The 25,467-nt window shown below is 45.3% G+C and overlaps 1 protein-coding gene across 1 annotated transcript in view; it reads right to left on the reverse strand.

Annotated features, from left to right (window-relative positions):
- Positions 1-25,467, reverse strand: part of IMPG2 (interphotoreceptor matrix proteoglycan 2) — an 88,797-nt gene that overhangs the window by 38,088 nt on the left and 25,242 nt on the right. Inside the window, exons 4-5 of the mRNA XM_054016410.1 lie at positions 11,774-11,805; positions 11,648-11,671 (exon numbers count right to left, since the gene is read on the reverse strand). Of these exons, the coding sequence (XP_053872385.1) occupies positions 11,648-11,671; positions 11,774-11,805 (56 nt within the window). The remainder of the gene's footprint in view (positions 1-11,647; positions 11,672-11,773; positions 11,806-25,467) is intronic.

Here is a 25,467-nt window from a genome sequence, read left to right on the forward strand (position 1 = left end):
GTCAACAAATTTTGCTTCTTTTTCTGTTCATGCAATGTCAGTGAACAAATTGTGACTTTCTTAATTGCAATTGATAAATTTGAATCAATTTTGTTTATTTAGTTGCTTCCTATTCTAAATCTGAAATTGGAGCTATCTTGTTTCCTGATCAAATGCTTCTAATCTGTTCAGGTTCTGACTCCCAATGACTTCAAAGGGCATTAGATCAAGTCCACAATCAGGTTTCTTTCTAAGGCACCTGTCTCTATAGCAGCTAAATGTCATATTTCTCATGCAGTGTTCACAGAAAGCAAATTTGAAATTAACTTTCCCAAAGTATTGGATGGAATGTGCAAACCAAAAATTCACTTCCCACAAGTGTTCAAGATAGTGAAACTCGTACACAAAAATTCATAGACAGCAAAGACAAAAGTTTTGCATTTCCCACTGAAGCACAATCATGCCAGCATAGTTTTAAAATAATATTCTGCTCATCTAGAATGCTTTCCAGCCAGCGGTTCTCAAACTATTCTGCTCATCTATAATGCTTTCCAGCCAGCGGTTCTCAAACTGTGGGTCGGGACCACAAAGTGGGCCGCCACCCCATTTTAGTGGGGTCTCCAGGGCTGGCTTAGACTTGTACTCTTGAGGGCATTCTGCGCCAAAAAAAAATAAAAATTCTGCTCACAAAATTTTAAAATTGTGAAAATTTTATTTGTCAAATAAATTTGAAGGTTCCAGTATGGCACTGGGGAGCACAGGCCACTGGCTGCACAGAGGTGGCAGATCACTGTGCAGCCTCCCCCCGGGACACGGACTGAGTGGTGAGGCTACACCCAACCCTGACACAGCGCAAGGACTGGGCTTGCCCCAGAAACACCTCAGGCCCTGCCCCTCCTTGCCAGGTGCACCAGGTGTGGGCAGACAGGCTCAGCAAGGCAGGATCCAAGTGTGCAGGGGTTTAGTGGGGGGGGGGATCCAGGTGTGGGTTGAGAGGGTTGGGTGTGGGGAGGTCAGTGGGGGGATCTGGATGCACAGGGGATTGTGGGGTTCTGACTGCAACAGTAATGGGACTCTGCAGAGGGGTCCAGATGAAGATGGTTGGGGGGGAGGGGTCTGTGTGTGTGGGGATAGAGCTTGGCAAGGGGGTCTGGGTGTGTAAGGGGGTCAGTGGGGAGTCCAGATGCTTGGGGAGTCGGGCTCAGTGGGGTGGGGACCCAGATGCAGCTGGTTGGGGCTCGGTGGGGTGGGCCAGGTGCAGGGGAAGTTGGGCTCATCAGGTGGGGTTTCTGAGGGCAGAGGGGGGTGAGGCTCAGCAGGAGGATCTGGGTATGAGGGAGTCTGGATGCTCGGGGGTTGGGCGGATAGGGAAGCAGCTCCCTGTAGCTCCCTCCCCCTGCAGCTGAGGAGTGATGGGTGCAGGAAGTGGGTGGGAGACAGAGTTTGCAGAGCTTCCTGAAACTGGAAGAGAAATCTGGGGGTGGGTCTGACCCAGCCCCAAATGCCGTGCAGGGGAAGAGGAAATCCCGTCCTCCCCAGCCCAGCCGGGACTAGAAGCTGAGCCCAGTGCAGAGTAGGAGCCACCAGCTGGGTCTTCCCCAGTCCCACCCTCTACCCCACAGTGATTTACTTCTCTGCCAGCTGCCCTGCGCACCCGAAACATACGGCTGGGGAGGGTCAGATGACCACTCTTGCGGCTTCCCTTTGGTTCCCCATCAGAAAGTCATTTTTCTGTGGGGAAGCAAAGAAATTTGTGGGGGACATAAATTCTGTGCGTGCGCATTGGCGCAGAATTCCCCCAGGAATAGACTTGCTGGGGCCCAAGGCTGAAGCCCAAGCCTAAGCCCGAGCCCAAACCCCACTCCTGGGACCAAAGCCCAAGGGCTTCAGCTTTGCCTCCCCGCCCCCAGGGTGGTAGGGGTCAGGCTTTGCTCCCCACTCCACCCGGGGAAATGGGGCTCAAGCAGTCTCAGGCTTCAGGGTCATGTAGTAATTTTTGTTGTCAGCAGTGGGTCACAGTGCAATGAAGTTTGAGAAGCCCTGCTCTAAACCCTTTACAAATCCTAATTAAGCCTCACATCAACCTCCTTTTACATAAAGAAAGCAGGAGCACAGAGAGGTGAAGTGACTTGCATATGGTGACAAGGCAAGTCAGTGGCAGAGCAAGGAAATAAGACTATTTTATTACTTTAATCCCCATGATTTACTGGAAGATCATTTTTAGCTAATTTGCTGGAGTTTTTGAGGACGTTTTTCTCAAGGGAGATCAGAAAAATGAAGAGAATGCTACACTATAAACGCTACTTTTATTTTTCAGTGGCCAACATTTCCAAATTGCAATTGCCTAAAAGTAGGCTTCTAAATGCTTACACAGGCACCTAAATACAAGTGGCCTGTTCTTCCTCTCAGTAGCAGCTTGTTCCAACTCTTGCTGCCACCTCCTCTCAACTCCAAGGAGCCTGGGGGCAGATGGAGCCAGCTGCTGCTGAGAGAAAAAAGCAGTTGGGAGGGAGTGGAAGAGGGGACTACACGGTCAGAGGGGGAAGTCTCTGGTTTGCAGGCACAGGGAAGCAACCACGAGGGGAGAAAACAGGAAGAATGCTGGAAGCAGCCACGGTGGTGGTAGTAGATGGGGAGGATGGCAGTAGCTCTTCTTTGTAAAACGGTCACTGGCGGAAATTTTCAAATGACATCTAGGTACAGAGCCTGGTATTTTCAACTACAGAAGTTCCCCAAATTGTAACTCTGACCTTTGTCCCCTTGGTTAGAAATCATGTTGGTGCAAGCCACCGTTTATACTGGAGCAGCACATCTACACAAGGTGCATGCACTCATGCAGCTCCACCAGTGCAGAAAAGGCCTTTCGCTGGTAAAATATAGCCAATTAAATCTAATGAAACACTAACTGGACAACTCTCTTTCCAAGACTGGACAATTGATAAAATGAGGACCAAACAGACTCTGTAATGTCAAGATCAACTTCTATAGCAACAACAACCTACTTTATGCTAAATTTTTAAATTCAAGTGCCCGTGACCCAGACATGCATATTGACAAGCAGAAAGATTTGATTATTATAATAGGAAATAAATGGTATTGTTACACACACAGTTTTCATTCACAACTGGCTGAAAACGCAAGTCAGGGTCCAAGCATATCTCGGGTATGACCCTACTGAAATCAATGAAGTAACATCAGGGATGAATTTCACCCAGTTAACTAATGCGGTTTTTCACATCAGAGGCCTACCACACTGGTTTTAGGAACAATGTTAACCAACCACATTGCATATGCAAATTTGTGTTTCCTGATTGATTTGCCAGTACTCAATATTTATTTCTGGACTCCTATCTTAAAATGTTAATTTAATAAAAATGGATACTCGAGAAACTCCTGGCTACAGTGGAGATATTTCCAGATGCTTCTGATGAAGACATTTAGAATGTACATAACAATACATATATTGACTCAATGTTTTAGTGACCATCAAATGTATATTGCCCTTCATGGTAAATATAGATGCAAATTCTCCTTTACCCTTTTTCAATCATTGGATCAATACATGCTGAAGTTCACCCAAACCTGAAATCACTGGAACAAATTCTACCCTTCGTTATATTCAGGCAACCCTGTGACTTCAGTGGGAAGAATTTAGGCATTTGTTGGGCCATTGTGAACTTGAGAAAAGAACACATGACAAAAATGTAATTTCTGTTGTCCTACCTGCACAAGTGAAGACTTGGACCAGCATGGCTGAGCATTAAGCAAAATATACAAATATATAATGTATGTATGGAGAAGCAGAAAGGAGCACACAAACAGAAGTTTAAAATGAAGGATGAGCAATGCTGCACTATGGTGCCTTGGCAGAAATAACTGGTTTCAGACCATATAATTCTGTTAACTACTTGATCCTAGACAGTGATGGTCCAAAGGCACAGCCCTGGGGGCGTCCAAAAGCTGAACTGGGGCTAAAGAAAGTCCTTTTTCAGTTCTCATGAAGAGTGTACCCCAAAATAGGTTATTTGTCTTTTATGATACATCAGTCATGTCACTGATTTTCCCCCTGCCTTCTGAGAGGGTCTAAAGAGGTCTTCTGTGTATTTATAGGTCCCAAACCAGCAAAACACCTAAACATGTATAGACCCACTGAAGTCATGAGATGCACATACTTGAGTGCTTTGCTGGATCCAGGCCTCTAGTTAACGACAAAGCAACACTTTGGGTCTGTCATATGATGGTGCATCTGTGATACCATTGATATCTTTTGGGTCATTTTAAAAATAAATTCGTAGTTAAGATTTTTCTCTCTCTCTGGGTTTTTTTGCTTGTTTGATTGACTTAAGAATAATTAAGTGTCCCATGTCCCCAGCTCTCTAATATGAAATAAAATGATCCCAATAGCTCTGTAATGGTCTCCGCTCAGGGTCTGGTTGGGAAGCGTGGCCTAGTGGTCACGGCCACAACCCTGGACTGCCAATGGGGTTGTGGGGAGGGGAGCCCGGGCCCTCCCCCTCTACCGGGCTATGACCCAGGGCCCTTTTAGCTACCAGTAACCTGGCAACCAAGACTACTTAAGGATGTCCTCCCTAGGCCTCTTCCTCTCATCTCCCCCCTGGGAGATCCCTTAATAGAATTATCACAAATTTTCTGACTCATTTTGAACCTCATAATTTTAAAAAGTTACGAAAAAAATTATGAACAATTGTTAAATATATATGAATGAATGATATGTATATGGCTTATGGTTGTTGCACAAGTTGTATATATTTTACAGTTGTTCATAATATGCACTTTTTTGCTTTACTTTTTAAAATTATGAGGCTCAAAAGGAGTCCAAACATTTTTGATCTTTCTATTAAGGGTTGCTGATCTAGACAGCAAAAAAGCTGAATGAACCACTAAAAATAAAAATACTTTCACATAAAAGAAAACAAACAATAACGTTTGAAAAGAGGAACAAAAGTTCCCGGCCGAGTTTCAATTTGGAAGGGTTACATATTTTTGTAATGGTGTATGGGATTTAACCACGGGACTTCCCATTAATAAATGTAGGAGTCATGCAGCTAAACACAGGGAAACAGCAATGGTGGAGTGTTAGTGTAGAAAGGACTTGGGCATTTTTACACCATGGTTACATGACAGGGTGGACTCAAGTCCTATTTATTCTATAGTGTGAACCATTGCTACCACCATTGATGGTTAATCTTACATGACTGCAAGCGGTAGTTTTACTGGAACCAACTTTCATCCTGGCATTACATAACTGTGTGTAATGCCAGACTGCAAGCTATTCCTGGAAATAAGTTATGCAACAACCATAAGCTACCTTTTCTGTTGGCTCCACTAAACTACCCAAGCACTTAACTTGCTGAAACCAGTTTTTTTTCCACCCATATACACTCACTTTTTTTGCAACTACATGAGATTATACAAGGTATCTTAGGAAATTTAGTAAACTTCAATTTTACAGCTTTGTTTAAAATTTTCTATGAAAGTATGTGTTTTTTTAATTATTATTGAATGCTGTTGGAGTTAGACTTATAGAAGATATTACTGTAGGATTAATGAGATTCTGATTTGAACTCCATTTTTCTCCTGAAACATAAATATGAATATAAAGCCACAAACACAGGAGCTTTTTGTTTAGTGGAGGAAAGATTGATCAAAATTCACAAAAATATAATACTGTTTTAGTTTCTTGTCCCCAGAACAATGCTTTGGAAATCACAATCAGAAGAACGGGAACCAACAGAAAACCTCCTTACATTCTTAGCCATGAGTAAAAAAGACCAGATTGCAAAATCTAAGTGACACTATGTGACAAAGAAGAAGGATGGTCCAGTGATTAGAGCACTGGCACAGGACTCAAGAGACCCGGGGTCAATTCCCTGCTATGCTACAGATTTCCTATGTGACCCCAGGCAAGCCGGTTAGTGTCTCAGCTTCCCATCTGTAAAATGGGGATAACAGTATTTCCCAAATTCACAAGTGTTGAGAGATTAAATACTGCAAGATGCTCTGATACAACAGTAATGAAGGCCATGCAAGTATCAAGACAGATAGAGATCTGGGGTTAGGAAGGAACGTTCCCTCTGGTCATATTGGCAGAGATTCTTGGGAGGGGGGGTTTCGCCTTCCTCTGCAGCATGGGGCACTGGTGAATTGCAGGTTTAAACTAAAGTAAATGGTGATTTCTCTGTAACTTGAAGTCTTGAAACCATGATTTGAGAACTTGAGTAACTCAGCCAGAGGTTAAGGGGTCTATTACAGGAGGGGGTGGGTGAGGTTTTGTGACCTGCAATGTGCAGGAGGTCAGACTAGATGATCATGATGGTCCCTTCTGGCCTTAAAGTCTATGAGATCCTGGAGTAAAATCGAGCCAGGCACACTGAGCGGTTTATTAAAATACAGGATACTTGTTACACCACAGACCTACAACCTAGACTACCCAGGTTGGTAAAGGAAGTGCACCGCCTATTCCTATACCAAAGATGATGTGCATGGGGGGTAGGGGGAGAAAAAGAGAGACAGTCATACAGATTACAGAGGATGTCAGCCTGTCTGCTTCCCTTCTCCCCCCAGCCAAGAACAAAGTCCTATCAAAAGTCAACAGGGAGAATACCACCACTTCTTTTTCCCAAAGCTTCACGCAAAACAAGGTGCTACTTATGTCATAATATGTACAAGTGTATCTTGGCAGGAAGCTGCATCCAAAAATCAAGCACACAAGGCAAGAAACCAAGCAAGCAAGCAAACCTTAGAGATATCCTGACACGTATGTCTGCCCAGAAACAGACTTAACACAACAAATATACATTTGTATCACAATGCAGGGACTTAGCAATATGATCCAGTAAAACTACATAGTGAACTCTCTATGGCTGCTCTGTAGGTTTACACTAGGTACACCTGACCTGAGGCGGGTTACTGGCCCCCCATATGCGTGAAAGTTACCTCAAAACACCAGCTGAGCCAGGGATCAATAGACAGAAATGTGGGACAATAGCCAACAACACTGGGGCTGGTACCTCAGCCACAGCACAAGACTTTTGAGCAGAAAACATTATGGATAGGGCCCTTCCAAATTCACAGTCCATTTTGGTCCCTTTCAAGGTCATAGGATTTTTAAAATCGTAAATTTCATGATTTCAGCTATTTAAATCTGAAATTTCTTGGTACACCTCTACCTCGATATAACGCGGTAAAGCAGCGCTTCGGGGGGGCGGGGCTGCGCACTCCGGTGGATCAAAGCAAGTTCGATATAACGCGGTTTCACCTATAACGCGGTAAGATGTTTTGGCTCCCGAGGACAGCATTATATTGAGGTAGAGGTGGATTGTAACTGTAGGAGTCCTGACCCAAAAGGGAGTTGTGGGGGAGGGTGGTCGCAAGGTTATTGTGTAGGGGGTGTTGTGGTACTGCTACCCTTACTTCTGTGCTGCTGCTGGCAGCGGTGCTGCCTTCAGAGCTGGATAGCAGTGGCTGCAGGCCAGGAGCCAAGCTCTGAAGGCAGCTCCGCCGCCAGCAGCAGCGCAGAAGTAAGGATGGCATGGTCTGGTATTGCCACCCTTACTTCTGCACTGCTGCCTGCAGAGCTGGGCCCTCAGTCAGCAGCCGCCACTCTCTGGCTGCCCAACTCTTAAGGCAGCAGCGCAGAAATAAGGAAGCCATGGTATGGTGTTTCCACCCTTACTTCTATGCTGCTGCTGGCAGGGAGCTGCCTTCAGATCTGGGCGCCTGGCCAAGAGCTGCTGCTCTCCAGCCGCCCAGCTCTGAAGGCAGCGCAGAAGTAAGGGTGGCAATACCACAATCTCCCCTAAAATAACCTTGCAACCACCCCGCAACTCCCTTTTGGGTCAGGACTCCCAATCTGAGAAACGTTGGTCTCCTCCATGAAAACTGAAAGCACACAAAAGACCAGATTTCACAGGGGGAGACCAGATTTCATGGTCCGTGACGCGTTTTTCATGCTGTGAATTTGGTAGGACCCTAGTTATGCACCAAAGTCCTTATGAGCACAAAGGACTTGAGTACAGAATAACAGTTCCCCTCAGCAGGCAAGATTGAGTGCGCCTGCTGACTCCTTCTGAAGACTGGAGAGGGTTGGGGCATCTGCTCTTCCTAAAGGACCACTAAGGACTCCCAGGATAACCACTTAGCTCCTTATGTGCAGAAGTCATTAGAACCACCAGCCAGCTTGTGCCTTTAGTGGGAGACATCAGTGGAGGCATCCCATTTGTGCCTGCAGTGGGAGGTGATCAGCTCTTGTTAGATACTTATGGGAGCTGGATACCATGCTATCCTGCCTCTTCATCTGAGTGTCCACATCAAATGTCAGTGAGTGTCCAGGCTAAATCATGGCCCACTTCAGAGGTCAACAGCAAAAGCCATTTTTTGTCTTGTGACCAACTGAAAGCTAACCAACATTGGTTGAAAATATCTACATGATTAATACAATACAATAGACATATGGAGAATATGAAGAGAAATTGTGTGTTTTGAGATTGGATTGAATCACAAATCCCATTCCTAATTCAGGGGTATTTAGAATTGGTCTTCTGGTTCTGACCCTTACAAAAGTAAGCCCACATCAAAATTCTGATCCAAAGTTCAATGAAGGCTTCAGGTGTCACATTCTGGACTTGGTTCTCTAATGCTTAATATTTTGTGTATTTTGAATATACTGAAGTACATTATAGTGAATCTCTTCCTGCTGACACCTGGTCCACAACAAATCTGTCTAAGACAAATTCCGAATGAAAATTCATATGATATGTGCCCCTTCACATTATCACCTAGTACAGTGGTTCCCAAACTTGTTCCGCCGCTCGTGCAGGGAAAGCCCCTGGCGGGCCGGGCCGGTTTGTTTACCTGCCGCGTCTGCAGGTCGGACGATCGTGGCTCCGGTTCGCTGCTCCAGGCCAATGGGAGCTGCTGGAAGCAGCGGCCAGTACGTCCCTTGGCTCATGCCGCTTCCAGCAGCTCCCACTGGCCTGGAGCAGCAAACCGCGGCCACTGGGAGCCGCGATCGGCCAAACCTGTGGACGCAGCAGGTAAACAAACCGACCTGGCCTGCCAGGGGCTTTCCCTGTACAAGCGGCGGAACAAGTTTGGGAACGACTGACCTAGTAGTTAGTTGACTTAATTCTTACATCACATTTTTGTTCTGCCAGACTAAGTTTCAATACATTGCATCATCTCCAAATGCAAAGTAAACTACAAATTTGAGGGGGGGTGGAATGTTGTAGAGTTAAAATGTTAAAAAAGAAAGTTAAATGAAAAAAGTACAAAAGGAGAACACTCCATTGATTCCAATAAGAGACATGAGAAAGCCAACTCTAATTTTCTGTTGTGAACAGCCTCAGAGTAAAAAGAACAGGAGTACTTGTGGCACCTAAGAGGCTAACAAATGTATTTGAGCATAAGCTTTCGTGGGCTAAAACCCACTTCATCGGATGCATGCAGTGGAAAATACAGTAGGAAGATATATACACACAGAGAACATGAAACAATGGGTGTTACCATACACACTATAACGGGAGTGATCTGTTAAGGTGAGCTATTACCAGCAGGAGAGAAAAAAAACTTTTTGTAGTGGTAATCAAAATGGCCCATTTCCACCACTTGACAAGAAGGTGTGAGGAGCAGTAGGGGGGGGAAAATAAACATGGGGAAATAGTTTTACTTTGTGTAATGACCCATCCACTCCCAGTCTTTATTCGAGCCTAATTTAATGGTGTCGTTTGCAAATTAATTCCAATTCAGCAGTCTCTTGTTGGAGTCTGTTTTTGAAGTTTTGTTGTTGTAATATTGCAACTTTTAGGTCTGTAATAGAGTGACCAGGGAGATTGAAGTGTTCTCCAACTGGTTTTTGAATATTATAATTCTTGATGTCTGATTTGTGTCCATTTATTCTCAGAGTAATTTACACTGGGTTGACTGCAACATGTTTAGTACACCTACTTTAAATGACAGGTTTCAGAGTAGCAGCCGTGTTAGTCTGTATCTGCAAAAAGAACAGGAGTACTTGTGGCACCTTAGAGACTAACAAATTTATTTGAGCACGCTTTCGTGGACTACAACTAGCCCACGAAAGTGTGCTCAAATAAATTTGTTAGTCTCTAAGGTGCCACAAGTACTCCTGTTCTTTTTACTTTAAATGAGACACTGTAAATCCATCTGATGCACTCAATTGTATTAGCTAGCCAGCTGGTTATCAGTCTCCTTTACAATGCCTATGTCACAGAGTGCTACTTAAGGCAGCTGTTAGTGTAAAGTTCACATTAAACAAAACATTATGCATCCCCCTTTCTGCCCTCAGAAACAAGCAGTGTGAGGCAGAAAAGTCATCACCGTGCATGGATCCGTGTATCCCAGGGCAGCATTTAACTCTATTTCATTAGTAGTTATTTATTTCTCTGCTTTTAGTACAGTTTTGTAGAGCACTTATTATGAAGAGATTTTTAATTTCTTTTAAATCAAAGCTTCCCTTGCAGATTTTATTTTTTCCCTAAAACTTCCAACCTTCAAATTGAGACAAATCCCATTACCTGATTCTGAACTCTTTCATGCAAGTGTAAATCAGAAATAACTCCATTAATGTAAGAGCTACACTGGGATAAAACTGATGTCAGGGAGAGAAAAATCAGGCACACAAAGTTTAAGATGCCTAAAATGAATTAAATTGGCCAGAATATTTGTTTTACAAAAATGAAATCTTCAGTGGCACAAGGGAAAGCAGGATGGCAAGCCAATTCTGAACAGATTTACAGCTCCTGAAACATAACTGAAGTCAGTTGGTTTTTATGGGGTGTATGTCAGAGCAACCAACTGCGCGGGGGGGGGGAGGGGGGGAGGTGTTCTTTGAATGTAGAGACTTTCATTTTTAGTTTAAGTCCTGCCATTATATTCACCTTTGTGTTATTACATTTGTGTGTGTTATATTGTGGTTATGCCATCATTAGGAGAATAATTGCCTTTGTTTTTTTAAAAAGTCTTTTCAGTGACTCATTTCCCCATCATGTGCACTATTTATATTTACCATAAAAATATCATTAGCATTACACAGAGTTTTAAGTGAGAGATTCCCCCATTAAAATCAACAGGAGCCATGCAGCTAATTTCCCTGTAATAACATGCTTAGAGCACACCTCTTATGGCATTTTAAACATATATAAAAATATTAAACAGAACGTTAATGGATCCAATTTTCAAAGGTGCCCAGAGCCATCTCTAGAGTTTCAAGTCTCCCAGCATGAAGGGCTCACCAAGTACAAACTGGCTGAGTCACTGGCCTGAGTATTATGCTACAAAAACAGGCCACACTGACATGGCTCTTTCCCCAGTTCAGATTCCGCACTAATCTCTTCACCTCTCTGGTAAAGACACTATATTTGCCTGGCTGGACACAACTAAGTATTGGGCTCATTCAAGCAAAAATACAGGCCCTTTACTAGGCAGGTTGAGATGCTCTGAGCATGCTAACTATGCTGGGACACTCTGCCTGTTGCTGTCACAAGCGATCCCCATACTAAAGTCCTTCTGAGTCCTCTGCACTAGGGTGAATTTCATCCTTTATCGCTTAAGACTAACAACAAAATCTGCAGTGTGTAAACTAAATTAAGCAGGGTCTGGCCACAAGCTTTAAAAAGTAAAAATGACTTACCCACAGGACCAATCGCTGCAGTCACTGGCGAGAAACCAGAACGAGAGAAAGATTTACAAAATGTCACGACTCAGCTTTATAGCTGTTACCTGACAGTATAAAGTGCAGGGCAGTGTAAATACTCACCCGTCCATTGCTTCTTTCATATAGGACAGTTTCTGGAAAAAAAAGAATATTCCAAGCAAGTTGAAGGAAGAATTAAAATGGAATTTATTTAATATCCAAAAATTTTCTCCCAGAAATATTTTAACATTGATAACACAGACACAAGTTGTATATTTATTATTAAAGCACCTGATGAACATAAACTGGCCAAATTTTTCAAGAGTGAATAGTGATTTTGGGTGCTCAACCTGAATCACCTTAAAGGGCACTGATTTTCAGATATATGCTCATCGCTTTCTGAAAATCAGGACCTTTTAAGCACTCTCAAGGACCCAAAATTACTAGTCACTTTTGAAAATCTTGACCATTATCTTCTCAACAATCTTGTAGAGATTTTTTTAATATACACACACTGAATACGACAAAAGTTAATCCAAAAAACATACATTAGATTCAATCTCTGCTATCCTACAGAGTCCATGCTAGAGATCAGATGAGGGTTATAACTAACTTTTTCCTTTTCACTTACATCTCAGGAAATAAAGTGTTAATTCTGCTGAGTTTGTGAATTCAAAAATGCATGCGTCTTTTAAATACAATTAAAGATTAAATTCACTTGGTTCTGATTAGATTACAATTCTTGGCTGGTTTGTATGAGTGACTTACGTGGGGCAGGGGGGAATCTTCTACTTGTTTCATATTGGAGGCAAGGGAGTATCTGCACTCCACAAGCAGCTCCCCTGAGTATTTTTCAGATTTTTGAATGGAAAAATCACATGGCATTATCAACATTCGCTTCTGTGATGTAATCACAGGAGTTTCTTCACTCAGCTCTGCAGATTTGTAGAAATGGAGATCAAACCATGCTGCGTGGGACAAGCTGTCCATGTAGAAGTTCGAACAAGCAACACCAGACAGCAGTTTTGGAGCAATGCTGTATCCCAGTGGATCTGCTTGGTATAGTATTTACCTGGGCACATTATAATGTAATTACCTATATAAGAGCACCACCTAGAAATGTGGAGTTTCTTCTTTCATTATCAGTGTAAATACGAACAATTATACTTTTCAATTAAAAAGCTATGATATCACTCTTTACTGTGCAGTATTAGGATAGCATGAGACCTGTTTTAAGCAACCATCCAAGAGACCAACAAAAATAGGTTGCCTAGTACAAGTAGATCTAACTTAAGTTTAAAAAAAAAAAAAAAAAGTACTGGAAACCTTAGGAATTCTTTAAGATGGTTCCTTAAGAGAGAGGGCTGGCCTAGAGGAGGTGGTACTCAGTACAGGTTACACTGTACAGTACAATGTACTAGAATGTGCAAGGGTTTCCAACATTGATTATAGCTAGGTTGTGAGTACTTGGAAATTTTATATTATAAAAAAAATAGTTCATTTTATTATTAAAATGTATTACCAAACATGGCCAACTACCGCCATGACCATTTTACTTAGTGTGGGGCCCTTTGTCTGTTTGTCTTTTAGGACAGGGGGACTGTGTCTTATTTCGTGTTTAGAGGTGTCTAGCACATTATGAGCATGACTGAAACCAAATACATCAATAATGATGATGTTCTATTGATTCTAATGGCATATTAATGAATGGCAGCATCACAGCAGGGCAATGGAAGGCCAGCAAAGAAAGTGTTAAAATATGATGTAAAATAAAGTACATTTATTACAAATAAAAATGATATAGGATCCAAACAAAATACTGTGCACCTTCCATGCAAAGGACTGAGGTTTCCCAGCAATGGATTTAATAAGGCTTTACCAATGCTACAGCCTGACTACACAGAACGGATCCAATCCCAACTCTAACCAGTCCAATCCTAGCTCTATCCCCAATGAGCAGAGCTTAACATGGTGCTGAGGAACATGTGGGATACCAGAATTATACATTTTCTAGGATCTTTTTACTAAGTTACTTATTCACAAAAATATTAGGCAGTCCAAATCTTTTCTGGTCTTGGTCAGTTTGTTTCACAGCCTTAGCCATTTCTTGTATTTAAACTGTGTTTATGGCATCTTTTAAAGTATCTTTGCGACCTTCTGTCATGCAAACATGAACGCTGGTAGTATTTTAAAGGTACAGAGAACATTTTAAAGATGCAATATCTGCCATTCTGCAGTTGGTGCAGTACATTAGGAACCGTGGGCAAAGAAAATTGAGTTTTTACTAATGTCACTATGTATTGATCCAGTACATTTCATGTGTTTAAAAAGAGCCAGGTTTTGAAAAAGAAGAATTCTAGTTCAGCCACAAAGAAGTGACATCTCTAGAAACAGCTAAGTTAGAGAAGGGTTAGCTAGCTGTTTAAAAAGTCAATTTGCACTAGGCCAATTGCAGCTATTTTGCTCTCCTCCTCCACCCTGCCCTCCATTTCTTCCTAGGGTTCAGAAGCCCTTAAGTGGGACCATCCCTTTAATTCTTTGAGCTAGTGCCGAGGGAGAAGCAGGGTCACAGCTCCCACCTTCACTTCCTGTGCCTTTTGGAGCACCATGGAATGGCAGGTGTACACTGAAGAAGTAGCACACGGGAGAAGCACAGCAGCTGCTAGCAAGGACAGCTTATACACTGCACACATGCCTCCCCATCACACCTACATAACTAATGCTCACTTCCTATTCCTACCTGGACCACGTGTGCACACTGTGATGTGGGGAGATGGTCTGAGATCAGATAAGACTTTGAACATTAATATTTCATAAATTCACAGAACAAATAATTTTCAGTAGCCTATTAATAATCCCTCTCCCCATTCCGAGTGGCTAGGCAGCAGTTCTGCAGAAAATGACCTAGGGGTTACAGTGGACGAGAAGCTGGATATGAGTCAGTGTGCCCTTGTTGCCAAGAAGGCTAATGGCATTTTGGGCTGTATAAGTAGGGGTATTGCCAGAAGATCAAGGGACGTGATCATTCCCCTCTATTTGGCATTGGTGAGGCCTCATCTGGAGTACTGTGTCCAGTTTTGGGCCCCCCACTACAAGAAGGATGTGGAAAAATTGGAAAGAGTTCAGCAGAGGGCAACAAAAATGATTAGGGGGCTGGAGCACATGACTTATGAGTAGAGGCTGAGGGAACTGGGATTATTTAGTCTGCAGAACAGAAGAATGAGGGGGATTTGATAGCTGCTTTCAACTACCTGAAAGGGGGTTCCAAAGAGGATGGATCTAGACTGTTCTCAGTGGTACCATGTGACAGAACAAGGAGTAATGGTCTCAAGTTGCAGTGGGGGATGTTTAGGAATGGGTTACCTAGAGAGGTGGTGGAATCTCTTTCCTTAGAGGTTTTTAAGGTCAGGCTTGACAAAGCCCTGGCTGAGATAATTTAGTTGGGGATTGGTCCTGCTTTGAGCAGGGGGTTGGACTAGATGACCTCCTGAGGTCCCTTCCAACCCTGATATTCTATGATTCTATGATTTAATCATTTATTATAAGGTGACACATGAATGCTGTATCGCAAAAACGTATTTTACCAAAATGCTTCTCTCTTTAGATCGCTTAAACCTGGTCAAGGCCAGCAGGCATAAAATAAAACCTACCAGCAGTATTTTGACGTGATGGCACATGTACTGTATGCTGTCACTCTGGATAGAGCAGATTATGCTCTCTCTCTCTCTCACACACACACACACTCTCTCTCTCTCTCTCTCTGATACAGGACTGTAAACAGGTGACTTTCCCAACCTGCTCTACAACACATTGCGTAGAGTCAAAAACTCAACCCTTTCCTGTGATATTGCTTTATGAATAAACATTTAGGAATACGATAACGAAGTTTAGTGCAAGCCCTCTTCCCCCGAACCTCCCCCCCCCCCCCCCCGCTGAGCGCCGCGCTGCCGGAACGCGCGCCCCCCTCCCGCTGCCGAAACTCCCCCCCAACACCGCGCCGTCCCCCGCCGAGACTGCCTTCCCCCTCCCCCCCCCGCCGAGCGCCGCGCTGCCCGCCGAGTGCCGCGCCGCGCTCCCCCCGCCGCCCCTTACCAGGTGCCGCCCCAAGCATGTGCTTGGTTGCCTGGTGCCTGGAGCCAGCCCTGCCACAGACTATGTCTAAGGGGTCCTGGAAAGATTGTCATTACCATAGACAGTGGTTTTCAACCTGTGGTCTGCAGACCTCTGAGGGTCCAGAGCTTATGTCTAAGATTTCCAAAGAGGTCCGTGCTTTCATTTGTATCTGAAGAAGTGAGATTTTTTTACCCACGAAAGCTTAATAAATCTGTTGTCTTTAAGGTGACACCGGACTCCTCGTTACTTCCATTTGAAAATTTTTAGGGGTCTGCAAATGAAAAAAAGGTTGAAAACCATTGGCGTAGAGAGACTGCCCAGCCCCATCCTATATCTTTGCTCCCTTTAATTTCTCTAGAAAGCTACTCACGCTCCTCTTATATCCAGGTGGGGAAACAAGCCCCCCCCCCCCGGTCTCAGTGAGTCAGCAGAACCCACTTAACTCTTTCCCAGCAGGATCAACACATGCTAACAAGGCGAAGCGTTTCAGAAAACCACTGCCAGCATGGTCAACACCCAACCCAATTGTGCAGCTAACACGCTGTTTAAGACACTATATATGTTTTCTAAATTTAGAACAGTAAATAACTGCAGCATGTCAGACACCACTGTGTGGTAACTACAAATGATGACTTTTGAATAGTAATCTCTCAGTAGTTTTTCTGGGCTTGCAATTTTAAAAATCTTTTCTACTTTACAAAATATCATCATCATCATCAACGGCTCATAAATGTCAAAATCTAAAATTAGAAGCATACCGTGCCGTCCCCCACCTTCATGTTTACATCTTAAAATGCAATTTAAAGCCATCAACCTCTCATTCAATTTTGTAGCAAACTTGTGGAGCTTAATGCTGCATGATTGGCTTTAAACTGGAATCTCAGTATGAAGCAGCTGGATTATCCCTTAATCCACCCTTGGTTAGGAGACCCACTGTAATACATACGGGAATATCGTCGTGTCATTACAAAGACATCTGCATATCCACATTTTTATTATGGAATACAGGCATTAAATAATTATTTAGGATCTGATCTTGCGGTCCTTATTTGGGCAAACCCTCCATTAGCTTCAATGGGAGGTTTGCCTGAGTAAGGATTGTAGATTGATGGCCTCAAATTAGGCTACAATATGCTCTGGATGGTTACTGTAAAAATAATAGATTGACCCAGTCAATGAACGAGTATATTCACTAATACATAAATTGTAAAATTAGTGAGTTCTACTCACGGAGTTTATTACTACACTTCTAGCACATCTACAAAGAAAAAGAAAAGCCTACATATTGCCTGTGTGGAGATCATTGATACCTTGCGACATTAAGGAGATAGATAAAATCTGAGATTTGATTGTAAATCCTAAAACGAAATGACCTTCTAAATGATATATGGCCCAACCTTCAGCTCTTAAAAGCCCATGTAAAGTTCAAGTATATTACTTCACAGTCATTTTGAAGGTCCACACATTATGTACAGAAAGTAAAGCGTATCAAAGGGCCAAGAAAAGTTGGTTGTTTAACAAAGATTATTGTCTACTTAAGGGCAAGCAGAACACTTATGATGTTTGGAACACTTTGGGGAGGGGTAGTCTTTTAAAACAGAGATTGATAGAGAAGAGTGATCTCTTAATACCGATTTTACAGGGTATAACGGGGTGGGCAAACGACTCTTTGGCTTCTAGCACCAGGTTTGAAGCGACCCTTTTTAAGAGCTCTTGATGAGTGTGGGTGTCATCCTGAGGGACTGGGTGAGAGGGCCCCGTAATCGCCTCGTCAGGCAAGTATGAAGAGGAGGCGGGCAACTGGCGGTTCTGCCACCTCCATCGTCTCCTGCATGGGCACCTCCACTGTGGCCAGGTGACTGTGGGGTTCTCTCTAGGGTTACATCTGTGTTGGGGGGCGGGTGGGAGACCATCACTGACTGCTTGTCTGATGCCCTTGAGACCAACCTATGCCCCTGCATGGGCTGTGGAAACCCCCAGGATGTTTACCAGAGGTGCCAGGGGGCAGACCACTGGCCTTGAGGCCACACTGCACCAGGAGGAGCTGCAGGGGAAAACAGTGCCTCTGATGGGTGGCCTTGACCCGCTGGTAGGACTCTTCCTCGCTATCGGAGCCCAAGGAGGAAGGTCCACGTCCGGAGGACCAGTATGATGCCGAGGCCGTCTGACAATCCCGGTCCCGTTGGTGCCGACCCTGGAGCTCAGCTGAAGATTTCCATGAGAGTGGTGACCCTCGGCGCTGCAATTCTGGTGACCGATAGTGGCATTTGGCAAATCAGCAGTGGTAACCTGGCGATCTATGCCTGACGCTTAGCGAGCAGTCCATCGAGTGGGAACAGGGGCGAGTAGGCCTCCGCACAGGGGAACGTCAGCACAGTGAACCATACTGGTGTTCCGGCAACCAGTAATGGGGCTCTCTGGACCGGCAGGTTGAACCACTAGAGCAGTGCCAAACACTGAGAGTGGCTTGGGCATTCCTGGCACCGGGGACGGGTGACGCACCTCTGCAGGTCTGCGCCATTCCACTGGTGATCATCTTCCTGAGCCTGAGGAGTGCTGCCCAGAGTCCGGGGACCGATGCCGTGGGCTCTGACGAGCAGGGCCGACAAGGGTTACAAATTACCAGGGGCCAGCGGTCTGGAAGGGGGCCTGGGACCCGGCTTCCCCCCCTCTTGTCGGCCCTGTTTAGCTGGTCCGCCCTTGCTGGGGGGCCCGAAAAAATTCCGGGCACGGCTTCTCCCCCCACCCCGTCTCATCGGCCCTGTTTAACCAGTCCACCCTTGCTGGGGGACCCGAACCCGCTCTCGGCGTCCCTGCTGATGAGTAGGCTAGCCTGTGTCCAGAGCGTGGTGGCTCTGTGCAGGTGAGCACTGGTGGGACACTCCCTGCGGTGAGGAGTGGTGCCACACTGATGGGGACCATTGGAAGGGTCCCAAGGCAGGTTTTCCCCTGGAGCTGGGCACCTCTGTGGCCGGTGTGGGTAGCGCTGGTAGGGACAAAATGTCCTTCGCGGCCTGAAAGGCCTCTGGGGTGGATGGCACCATCAGGTACTGAATGCCTGTGCTATTTCCCAGGGTGGGTCCTGGAGTGGGCTAGCCCGCTCAGCGGGAGATGGGGCCTGACCTCCATCCGGAGGTGAAGAACTGCCCCTTATGGGTCTTTGCTCTCCTCCGGCCATCTCCTTCCCTTTATAAGATGCAGGAGAAGGTCCCCTCCCGGCCTTTCTTTGCTTTCTAGCCGATACCGGGGAAGGGGATCGACGTCGGTCCAAAGTTGGCGCCAGCGGCACGCGCTGCACCGAGGCCACAGTGCTAGGAGCAGTGTCCGATCTGGATGGCTCTGGTGCCGCTTTAAGTGCCGACTCTATAAGGAGTGCTTGGAGGCGAATGTCCCGCTCCTTTTCGGTCCAAGGTTCAAAACTTTTACAAATCTGACACTTGTTGCTGAGGTGGATTTCCCCCAACCACCTCAACCAGCTACTGTGGGGATCACTGACTGGCATGGGTTTTCTGCAACAGTCACAGGGTTTGAAGCCAGGGGACTTGGGCGTGCCAAGTCCCGTCCAGGACTACAACTAACACTAAACTACACTAAAAGGGAACTAAAACTATTAACTTTTCAACAACTATATACAACCAAGTTCCCAATGAGCAGCTGAGAGGAGAAAGCTTGCCTAGGCAAGGAGACATTCCAGCACCATCACTGGTGGTAAGAAGAAACTGAGGGGAGGAGGGGCCGGGAATGCCCCTTATACCGCGCCATACGGGCACTACTCTAGAGGGTGCCAGAGCCAGTCCGCTATGGATACCACTGAAGGCAAAACTTCTGGCATTGGTGCATGTGGCAAGCACACACACCTACAATGGAATGGACATGAGAAGCACTTGAAGAACCCATGGTGCACATGCTGTACAAACACAGAATAAAAACACAGTACCTGCCCCAAGGAGCTTGCGATCTAAGAATAAGACAGACAGAGATACAGAACTAGGCCAGGCAGCAAGAGGAAAGTTTCAGCATAACAGAGAGTGGTAACAGCACACCATCAGTCTTACCACCGATGTTGTTGTAGGCAACATGGCGAAAGAGAGTTTTAAAGAGAGATTTGCAGGAAGATAAGGAAGTAGCTTTTCAAATGTTTATGGGGCGCTCCTTCCAACCAGGAAGGGCAGCCTGGGAGATAGCACAAAGGTGCTTGTTTTAAAATTTTAACAAGTGGGCAATGAAGGCTGACATCATTGGCCAACTGGAGGCATGAGTTGACATTTTGAGAGTCAATGAGAGCTGATAGCTAGGCAGTGAAGGGCCTTGAAAATGAAGACAATCAGCTTATATTTCATGCAGTAGAGAAGGGGGAGCCAGTGAAAGGATGCAGTAAGAGGGGTGACATGGTCAAAGTGACAGGCTAGGAAAATGATCTTTGCAGCAGCATTGTGAATGGATAGGAGCAGGGCAAGATAGCATTTGTCAAGACCAGAGAGAAGGAAGTTGCACTAACCAAGATGTGAGATGATAGAGCCAGGATGAGAGTTTTGACTATGTGGAGGGGTAGGAAAGGCCGTATCTTGGAGATGTTATGCAGAAAGAATCGGCAAGATTTAGACAGTCTGGATACTGGAACCTAGAAACAGGTCCGAGTTGAAGATGATGCCCAGGACCTGAGTGACAGGTAGGGTGGTGATGGTATCCACAAGTGATTGAGAGAAGGGGGGCAGGGCTTGGGGGATTGATTAGGAACATTGTTTTAGCCATGTTGAGCTTGAGCTAATGGGTAGACATCCACAAGGAGATGTTTGAGATATAGGCCAAGATTGTAGTTTGGACAGAAGGAGACAGATATGGAGTAGGAAAGTATATCTGTGAATCATCAGCATAGAGATGGCAGTTGAATTTGTGTTTACAGATGAGATTGCCCAGAGATAAGGGGTAGAGGCAGAAGAAAAGGAGACCAAGGACAGAGCCCTGTGGAACCCTCGCAGAAAGCTGGAGGACAAATGAGGAGGATTCCTCCAAAGGACACACTGAAGGAGCAATTAGAGAGGTGGGAGGGAAACCTGGAGAGACAGAGTCATGGAAGCCAACAGAGGACAAGATTTCAAGAAAAAGAGCATGGTCAACAGTGTCAGACGCAGCTGACCAGTCAAGGAGGATGAGGATGGAGTATGCGTCCTAGCCAAAACTCAGACAAGGTCATTAGATACCTTGGCAAGAGCTGTTTCAGTGGAATGCCAGGAATGGAAGCCAGATTGGAGAGGGTCTAAAGATGGAAATGGAGAAGAGGAATTCCAGGCAGCAACCGCAGACTGCATGTTCGATGAGCTTAAAGACGAAAGGGAGGAGGGATGGGGGTGGTAGTTGGAAAGGCAAGTGAGGTCAAGGGGGGGTTTTTTACGATGGAAAGACTATTTTGTAATGGGAAAGAGCCAGAGGAGAGAAGTTTAATAAAGGAGGGATCAGAACGGATGCAAGGGAGTTCAGAAGATGGGATTGGAGAGGGTAACTGGAGCAAGCAGAGGAGTTAGTGAAGGAGAGCAGACAAGCATCTGTGGCAGGGAAGAAGGAGAGAGTTGTAGGAGGGGAATGGGAAGGTCACTTATTTATTTATTTTTTTATTTAAAAAAAAAAAAAGAAAAAAAGAAAAAAGAAACCAGCAAGATCCTGTGCAGAGAGAGAAATGGAGGCAAGAGAAGGGGAGGGTTTGAGGAATGAGTCGAAGGCGGCAAAAAGGTAGCTGGGATTGCCGGCAAGAAATTCAATTGAGTTGGAGGAATAGAGTTGTTTAGCTAGAAAGATGGCAGCACTGAAGGAGAGAGAATAATACTTCCCTGATTCTCACCAGAGTTGTGAGAATAAATTCATTAATGTTTGTGAGCGGGTCAGAAACGACAGTAAGGGGATAAGCTGTTAGATATCACCCTCATGGGATACTAAATCCTATGTTTGAACACTCAGTTCAGAATTTAGGCAACGTAAATGTACATTTAACATGTCTAAGTGTCTATTTTAGCATGCTAATGGGGTCTTGGACACCCTATTAAAGCATCCTGTGGCATGTTGCTTACTTCACCAACTGCCTCCTCAGTTTCCCTCATTGTCAGGGTAGTTTATCCCTCTGACCAAACCAAAAAAGCTGCCACTTCTGGGGGTAATGGAAGCCAAAAAACAACTAAATGAACAGCCCTTTCAACAACAAGTTTAAGCCTTCACCACGTGGTCCAGGGGCTCACACACAGAGTCCTTTACCAGATAAACAACACTCCCCACTCTGGGATTCCTTGTTTTCCTTCCTGCCTCTTGGGTCTGTTCACGTCTCCCTCAAATTTATACAGTCCTGCCTCCTTTCCTGACATGCCTTCCTACAGTTACCTGACTCCCTGAAACTACAATTCCCAGAATGCCATCTTCCTGGAACAAAATCTGTAGGAAGGCCTGGCCTGTTGTGCCAGGCCTGTTGCCTGTTTCTCAGGGCTAGCACACCATGTTACACACATCTACATTTGAAAACTGTGCCCACGAAAAAATATTAAGATAGAGCTATTGCAATGCCAGTTACATTTGCATTATATTCTGAACTCAAAGTGGGACTTCAACCTCTGTTTTACAAAAAAAAAAAAAAAAAACAAAAAAAAACAGAGTTTATCTAGGGTTACCATATCTCATAAATAAAAAAAGAGGACCCTCCACGGGCCCTGGCCCCGCCCATTTCCCCACTCCTAGCCCCGCCCCAACTCCGCCGCTTCCCCACCCTAACTCCGCCCCCTCCTCCCTTCCACTCCCAGCCAGGGGGAAAGGGCTGCCCCAGTGCTACCGGCTTCAGGGTTTGCCGGGCAGCCCCCAGACCCTGCGCCCCCAGCCGGCGCTTCCCCAGCGGAGCTGGAGCCCGGGAGGGGAAGCGCCCAGTTGGGGGCGCAAGGTCTGGAGGCTGCCCGGCAAACCGTGAAGCTGGTAGCGCTCAGGCTTTGGGCAGCCCCTATGCCTCCGGACCCTGCGCCCCCAGCTGGGCACTTCCCCTCCGGGGCTCCGGCGGCGCAGGGTCCGGAGGCACGGGGGCTGCCCGAAGCCGGTAGCGCTCGGGCAGCCCAACTCTTAAACAGAGCGGAAGAGGAGCAGAGCCTCCAGCCGCGGGGGCTCTGCGTAACTTACACTGTGTCAGTTACACAGAGCCGAAGAGGAGCAGAGCCGCCGCAGCTGGAGGCTCTGCTCCTCTTCGGCTCTGTTCAAGAGCCGGGCTGCCCGAGCGCTACCGGCTTCGGGCAACCCCCATGCCTCCAGACCCTGCGCCCCCAGCCGGGCACTTCCCCTCCCGGGCTCCGGCGGCGCAGGGTCCGGAGGCACGGGGCTGCCCGAAGCCGGTAGCGCTCGGGCAGCCTGGCTCTTAAACAGAGCCGAAGAGTCGGGGAGGAGCAGAGCCGCCATTTTCCCTGGACATGTTCGGCTTTTTGGCAATTCCCCCCGGACGGTGGTTTGACTGCCGAAAAGCCAGACATGTCCGGGAAAAAGAGGACGTATGGTAACCCTAGTTTATCTATCCAAAATTTTCATCACAATCTCTGGATAAAGCTTGAATTTTGAGGAATATGCTTATAAAATTTGCAGACGACACCAAGCTGAGTGGGGTTGCAAGCACTTTGGAGAGCAGGATTGGAATTTAAAATGATCTTGATAAATTGGAGAATTGGTCTGAAATCAACAAGATGAAATTCAGTAAGTTAGATGCTTTTAATTGGTAAGGCCTGATGGAAACTGCCCTCGGGTACGTAAGGAACTAACTAAAGCAATTTCAGAACCATTAGTGATTATCTTTGAGAACTCATGGAAGACAGGTGAAGTACCAGAGACTGGAGAAGAGCAATCATAGTACCGATCTTTAAAAAAGAGAACAAAGGGGACCCAGGGAATTATAGACCAGTCAGCCTAACTTTGATTCCTGGAAGGATACTGGAAAAAATTTTTAACAATCAACCGTAATCACCTAAAGGAGAAGCAGGTGAAAAGTAATAGCCAGCATGGATTGTCAAAAACAAAAAAACAAAAACTAATTTCCTTCTTTGACAAGGTTGCCAGCTTTGTAGATAGAGAGGAAGCAGCAGATGTGTAATATCTTGATTTTAGTAAGGATTTTGACAGTCTCACATGACATTCTCGGAAGTAAACGATGAAATTACTACGAGTGCACACTGGTTGAAAAAATTTACTCAAAGAGTAGTTATTAATGGTTTGCTGTCAGACTGGAAGGACACATCTAGTGGGGTCCCATAGGGATCTGTCTTGGTTTCAATGCTGTTCAGTATTTTCATTAACAACCTGGATAATGGAGTGAAAAAGATGCTTGAATTTTCTGAGTTTAAAAAAAAAAAATCAATTGGTTAATTTCGGTTTCAATTAAAACTGTCCACAAAATAAATTCACATTCTGAGTCCCATGATATTTTGGTCCCCTCTAGCCCCAAAACTACAAAAAAATGCATATGTTATGAGAGGTTTGGGGCCTTTCATCAGTTCTGAAGCCTGTTTTGTTTTTAAAAGAATGCTAAAATGGTCAGCACTGTTCATCATATCTGAATCGTATGTGCTAGGAGAGCAGGAGCTTTACAACAACCAGGATCTTCTATGAAGTAGCTGTTGGCTTTTGACAGAGACCAGAAACTGCATGAACTTCCCAAACCTGCATCACGTGACAAAACTGTGAAGTGAAGGGACAACAGAGGGGGACGTTTGGTCTGTTTGTGATGGAGGTGGATGGATGGATGGAATTTGGGGAAAGGGATGCTGGAAGGCTGGTGTCCTTACTGGGGCATAGTTAAGGTTGCGGTGCATTTTCTGTGGTGGATCGTGGTTGTGCTAGTTGTGAGGTGTTCATCTCTGGGTGGGGTAATAGAGGGTGTGTACTGTGGTAGACTTCATTTTTCATTGCCTTCCTTTTTAGGTTTTGTGTCAGGTACATTCCACAGAGATCACCGATACACAGCAGTGTTTGTGTGTACTGGTATTATATATACTTGCAGTGGGCCCCATCAAAAGCCCAGTGGAGGGTTCTAAACAAGAGATGCTGACAGCCCAGATGACAGTCCCAAAAATTAGGACTCTCTCAGTCAAGATTTAACATTAACAAGTTTTATGTACTAACAGAACTTAATACTTAGTCCTGCCTCAGTGCAGGGGACTGGACTAGATGACCTATTGAGGTCCCTTCCAGTCCTACATTTCTATGATTCCACGGCTGCTGATTAGTAACAAATGTTCTGAAATGTACATAATGCAATTTTCCTGGCCCCTGCAAGTCTGTGGGGCCACCACACACACATGCCATGCCAGCCCATGCCATACTATTTTAAAATTCCTGTCAGCTACCTATATTGTGGCAACTAACAGAGTGTACTATTGATTTATTTTTAATTGGACATTACAATTGTCCACATTCCTAAATTGTTGTGCTTCATCATGAGCGTGAGCAGAGACTCCACACAGACACAAGTATGGTTAAGCGCCAGGCTCCGCGCTTCATGGAAATCAGACTCATGCCTCCTGTCCCTCCAGGTTTCTTACTCTGAAAAGATCAGGGCCGGGCATAGACAGTTAATGATCATGTCTGAGAAGTCAAGGGCTTAAGAGATTCTCAGTCTGCTAATGAGGCATACCCTATCCAGCTACTCTATCCCATCCCATCTCCTGGTCTCCCTTGCAAATCTCATCTTGCAAATACCC

This window comes from Malaclemys terrapin, chromosome 1 (assembly GCF_027887155.1).
Source record: "Malaclemys terrapin pileata isolate rMalTer1 chromosome 1, rMalTer1.hap1, whole genome shotgun sequence".
Taxonomy (NCBI): domain Eukaryota; kingdom Metazoa; phylum Chordata; order Testudines; family Emydidae; genus Malaclemys; species Malaclemys terrapin.